The 5,071-nt window shown below is 58.2% G+C and overlaps 1 protein-coding gene across 1 annotated transcript; it reads left to right on the top strand.

The window, feature by feature from the left end:
- Positions 1 to 2,102: 2,102 nt before the first annotated feature.
- On the top strand, positions 2,103 to 4,149 carry LOC104280239 (neuroligin-3-like; the record flags this gene model as incomplete). The annotated part of the gene is given in 3 exon segments (XM_009877819.1): positions 2,103 to 2,801; positions 2,804 to 2,885; positions 3,309 to 4,149. Coding segments are annotated over 3 exon segments (1,622 nt in total), but the record flags the coding sequence as incomplete, so codon positions are not given.
- Positions 4,150 to 5,071: the final 922 nt, after the last annotated feature.

The raw sequence follows: 5,071 nt of genomic DNA, 5'->3' as shown, positions 1-5,071 counted from the left end.
ACTGGGTTTTAGCTAAACCCAGGACACCCTGCCAGCCTCAGCCCTTGTAGGCAGGTGGATTCCTCGCCAAAGACCGAAGTCCTGCTTCTCTCCCCAGATGGCGATGCCAGGGCAGGAGCAGTTGCTGCTGGGCAAACCTCTTGTGCTTCCTTTGCCCCATCTCCTGATCTGTGGAGGCTGCTGCCCTTCTTTGCCAGCTCTGGGGATGCTCAGACCTCAGCTGGACAAGGCACCCAGCACCCTACTTCAAGCAGAGCTTGGCCCAGACAACCCGAGGCACCCTCTCAAAGGCCTTTGCTGTGCCATGGCAGCCAGCTCTGCAGGACACAGGGTGCATTGGGACCCTCGCCTTAGAGAGGCACAGGCAGGGAAAGCAGAGATGCGTCTTCCTGCTTGCACACCAGCAGACAGGAGGGTTTTGGGGTTAGCTGCAGGGTGATGATGCCTCCCTGGGGTGCTTGTTGGGCTTCAGCTGGATGCTGGCATCGAGAGGGAGGACGTGGTAGGTCTGGGCTCTTGCAGCCTCCCAAAGTCCTCCTGAGTGAAGGTATGGCCACGCAAAAACAGAGCAAAGGGGCTCCATCAGGGACATGACCAGCTTTTGGTGACACCAATTGCTCATGCTTCTCTAGGCAGGGGTGGCCAGGGACAGAGCCCAGCCCAGTGGGTCTGTCTGAGAAATGTCCCTGCTGCTGGCAGGGAGCAATAGCTGCTTCTGAGATGGCGTCTCCCGGGAGCTGAGGAACCCTCATCCTGGCTCTTTGGCACATGCATGATGGCACAGAGCAAGCAAATGTGTGGCCAGTCTCCAGCCCATAGGCTGGGTACGGTTTTCTAGGGCACCAGGAGGTGACAAACAGAGCTTGTGACTTCTCTGTGCTCCGGCAGGTACCTGGCAGAGTGAGGACTATGTGTGCAGACAAGAGCTATGGACATGGTGGCCTGGAGCCAGGAGCCTCTGAACACTTTTCCTGTGAGAAGGTGCATGCATCCCTGCAGAGCTGGCATGGCCTTGACTGAACTGGGGGTCTCATGCAGGCATTCCACGTTTCAGGGAGCTGCGCCCTGTGGCCACCATGCTGCTGTGCTAGTACCATTTGGGGACTGCCTCAGACAGTCCCTCGTGGTGAGTGAGTGTCAGAGTCTGGCAAGGGCACAGGCAGTACTTGTGGTGCAGGAGAGGGCTGGCTAGAGAGCAGGGACCCCAGGGTGCACCCCAAGTGCGACTGCCTTTCACTGCCCCGGAGGCTCCACTTCCTTTGTTGCCCTTTGTATTCTGAGCACAAGCGCCATTGACATGAGACTGGATCGCAGCCATGCATTCCTCTGCCTGGGCCAGGGCCTTTGTGGCCCCATTTTCCAGGGCGAAAGTCCACTCCCTCTGTGTTCCCAGTGGCAGAAAGGGCCTCTTTGTGCATCTGACAGCGTGCTCCTGCAGAGTGGATTGGCACAGCGCAGCCCCAGCTGGGCAGGAAGCGGCAGGGAGGGGGTCTAGGGGGACCCTGACAAAGTGGTGGGGTGGGACATGCAGGGTTAAGTGTCCCTGAACAGACATTAACCCTCCCTCTGCTGTCAGCCTGCAGCCTGGCTGCTAAGTGAAGCAGGTGCCATCCTGGACTGAAGGATGGTGCTGAATGAGTGGCAGCACATGCCTCTTGGCAGCTCAGGCAACATGTCCTTGGGGTGGCTAGGACAGCATGGGCTGCTCAGCAAGGCCAGGCTGTGCCACAACCATGGCCCCTCTCCTTCATGCACTGGGATAGAGGGATGGCAGGCCATTCCCTGCAATGGGATCCTTGGGGAGCATGGTAGCTGTTGGTTGCTGCCAGAAGCACTCGCTGCATGCCTAGCTGTCACCCTGTGACCCAGGGTGTCCTGTGATCCAGGATAATGAGTCCTGGAGCTGAGTCCCCTGTGTTTGACCACCTCAGGTGGGCAGTACAGTCTAGGTCAAGGCCAGGTGTGGGCTGGAGCATTGGGTCCTTGCAGGGGTCTAAGGGTGTCAATCCCTTATCTATGCTGCATCCTGCATTCAAGCGTTGAGGTGTTGGAACAGTGCTCACCCCACTGCAAGCTTCCTCTGCTCCTTGCCTGTCTTGCAGGTCTCTTCCAGAGAGCCATCATCCAGAGTGGCTCTGCGCTCTCCAGCTGGGCGGTGAACTACCAGCCTGTGAAGTACACCAGCATGCTGGCTGACAAGGTGGGCTGCAATGTGCTGGATACAGTGGACATGGTGGACTGCCTGAGGCAGAAAAGTGCCAAGGAGCTGGTGGAGCAAGACATCCAGCCCGCTCGCTACCATGTGGCCTTTGGGCCAGTCATTGATGGCGATGTGATCCCGGATGACCCAGAGATCCTGATGGAGCAGGGCGAGTTCCTCAACTATGATATCATGCTGGGAGTCAACCAGGGTGAGGGGCTGAAGTTTGTGGAGGGTGTGGTGGACCCCGAGGACGGTGTTTCGGGCAGTGACTTTGACTACGCAGTCTCCAACTTTGTAGACAACCTGTACGGCTACCCTGAGGGCAAGGACACCTTGCGGGAGACCATCAAGTTCATGTACACTGACTGGGCTGACAGGGACAATCCTGAGACTCGTCGCAAGACTCTGGTGGCCCTCTTCACTGACCACCAGTGGGTAGAGCCATCGGTAGTGACAGCTGACCTGCACGCCCGCTATGGCTCCCCCACCTACTTCTACGCCTTCTACCACCACTGCCAGAGCTTAATGAAGCCTGCATGGTCCGATGCGGCCCACGGGGATGAGGTGCCTTACGTGTTTGGGATCCCCATGATTGGCCCCTTTTTTCCTGCAATTTCTCCAAGAATGATATCATGCTCAGTGCCGTAGTGATGACCTACTGGACCAACTTTGCCAAGACAGGGTGAGTGGGGATGAGTGCTGTGCCTGGGGGTTCAACACTCAATGCAGGTGCACCCCTTCAGAGTGTGCTGGCGGGGAGGGGTGCCATACCTTGTGGGACACAGAGCTCCCCATGCCCAGAGGTCTGCATACTGCACCTTCACTCGTATCAGGGCATCAGCCACACATGGAGAAGCTGGGTGAGGCCAGCCCCTGGGACAGGACCCAGCCAAGCATAGGGGCAGGGTGGTTGGTTGGCCTTGGTTATCATGGGTCAGACTTGACTCAGGATTGGGTGCTGCCCAGCTATGCAGCATCTTTTGTCAGCCCACCCTGTGCCACCAGTGGCAAAGTTTCCCCCAGACTCCATCTCTGTGTTCCAGATCTCCCTCTTCATCTCTCCAGCTTTTCCCAGTAATAGCTCTGTTTTGCTTTTATTTTGCAGGGACCCCAACAAGCCTGTCCCCCAGGACACAAAGTTCATCCACACTAAGGCCAACCGGTTTGAGGAGGTGGCCTGGTCCAAGTACAACCCCCGCGACCAGTTGTATCTGCACATTGGGCTCAAGCCACGCGTACGTGACCACTACCGAGCCACCAAGGTGGCTTTCTGGAAGCACCTGGTCCCCCACCTGTACAACCTGCACGATATGTTCCACTACACCTCCACCACCACCAAAGTGCCGCCACCTGACACCACGCAAAACTCCCACATCACCCGCCGGCCCAATGGCAAGATCTGGACCACCAAGCGCCCTGCCATCTCACCTGCCTACAACAGTGAGAATGGGAAGGAGAAGTGGAACCCAGAGCAGGAGGCAGGCACCCTGCTTGAAAGCCCCCGTGACTACTCCACTGAGCTGAGTGTCACCATTGCTGTAGGTGCCTCCCTCCTCTTCCTCAATGTGCTGGCCTTTGCTGCCCTCTACTACCGCAAGGACAAGCGCCGGCAGGACACACACCGGCAGCCCAGCCCCCAGCGCGGTTCTGCCACCAACGACATCACCCATGCACCTGATGAGGAGATGCCCTCCATGCAGGTGAGCCAGGGGCACCATGAGTGTGAGGCTGTGCCGCCCCACGATGCCCTGCGCCTGGCTGCTCTGCCCGACTACACACTCACCTTGCGCCGCTCTCCAGATGACATCCCGCTCATGACCCCCAACACCATCACCATGATCCCCAACTCGCTGGTGGGGCTGCAGACCCTACATCCCTACAATACCTTCACCGCTGGCTTCAACAACACTGGTCTCCCGCATTCACACTCCACCACCAGAGTATAGCTGCCTGCCTCCAGCACACACGCATGCACGCACGCACACGCACGCAGTAGACACTGGCAGAGGGACCGGTGGGGCCAATGGTGCCCCCAGACAGAGGGGCAGTGCCCACAGACGGTGCAGCACCAGGCCTGAAGACCTGGATGCCCCACTCTCTCCCCCGGCGCTGTCTTTCATTTCTAACTTTTGTGAAGTGCTTTGACTCTCCCGGCTCCTGGCTGGAGAGCCCCGTGGGTCACACCGGAGCACCAGTGAGGTGCAGAGAGGGAGGACATCATGTAGGCCCACGAGCGCAGGCAGGCGAGGGGAACCTGCTGGCAGTGGCCATGGGGCTACTCACACCGGGGCTGTGCCTCCTCATGGGGAGATCACATCCCCAGCACTCCGCCCACTGAGCACCCGAGGACTGATGAGGAGCAGGGCTGGGCATCCCTCTCGGCCAGTGCATCCCCTGGTGGCTTGTCATCACAAGTTCCCTGGAAAAGGCTCTCTCACTATGTTGAGAAGTGGCCCCAGGCCATGGTGCTATAGGCAGAGAGAGTGGGCAGGGTCCAAAGGCCCAGCTTCATGCCGAGTGTGGGTGCTGGGGGAAGTGCTGGGGCTCAAGGACCCTGGAGAGTAGGGCCCTGAGCTAGAAACTTGGCACCTCTGCCCCTCCTTGTGCTGCAGAGAATCTCTTTTGTGTCAATTGTTTCTCTTTGCAGAGACATTTTTTAAAGCAGATCTTTAGTTCTTTACACACTAACGGAGTTGCCGCGTTTTGTCATTTGTAAAGATTTTAAAACCAAGTGTTCTTGATATAAAATAAAAAGCCAGTTAGAAGCCAGCGTGTGTGCGCGGTGCCGGCCCCCTGTGGCCTCTCCCTGCCACAGGCAGGCACCAGGCAGGGCACTGCCTCCTGCACTGCAAGGCCGTGCTCTTTTGT

The sequence above is a fragment of the Apaloderma vittatum genome, unplaced genomic scaffold (assembly GCF_000703405.1).
Source record: "Apaloderma vittatum isolate BGI_N311 unplaced genomic scaffold, ASM70340v1 scaffold33641, whole genome shotgun sequence".
In the NCBI taxonomy this organism is placed as follows: domain Eukaryota; kingdom Metazoa; phylum Chordata; class Aves; order Trogoniformes; family Trogonidae; genus Apaloderma; species Apaloderma vittatum.
This window is presented reverse-complemented; position numbering and strand designations above follow the sequence as displayed.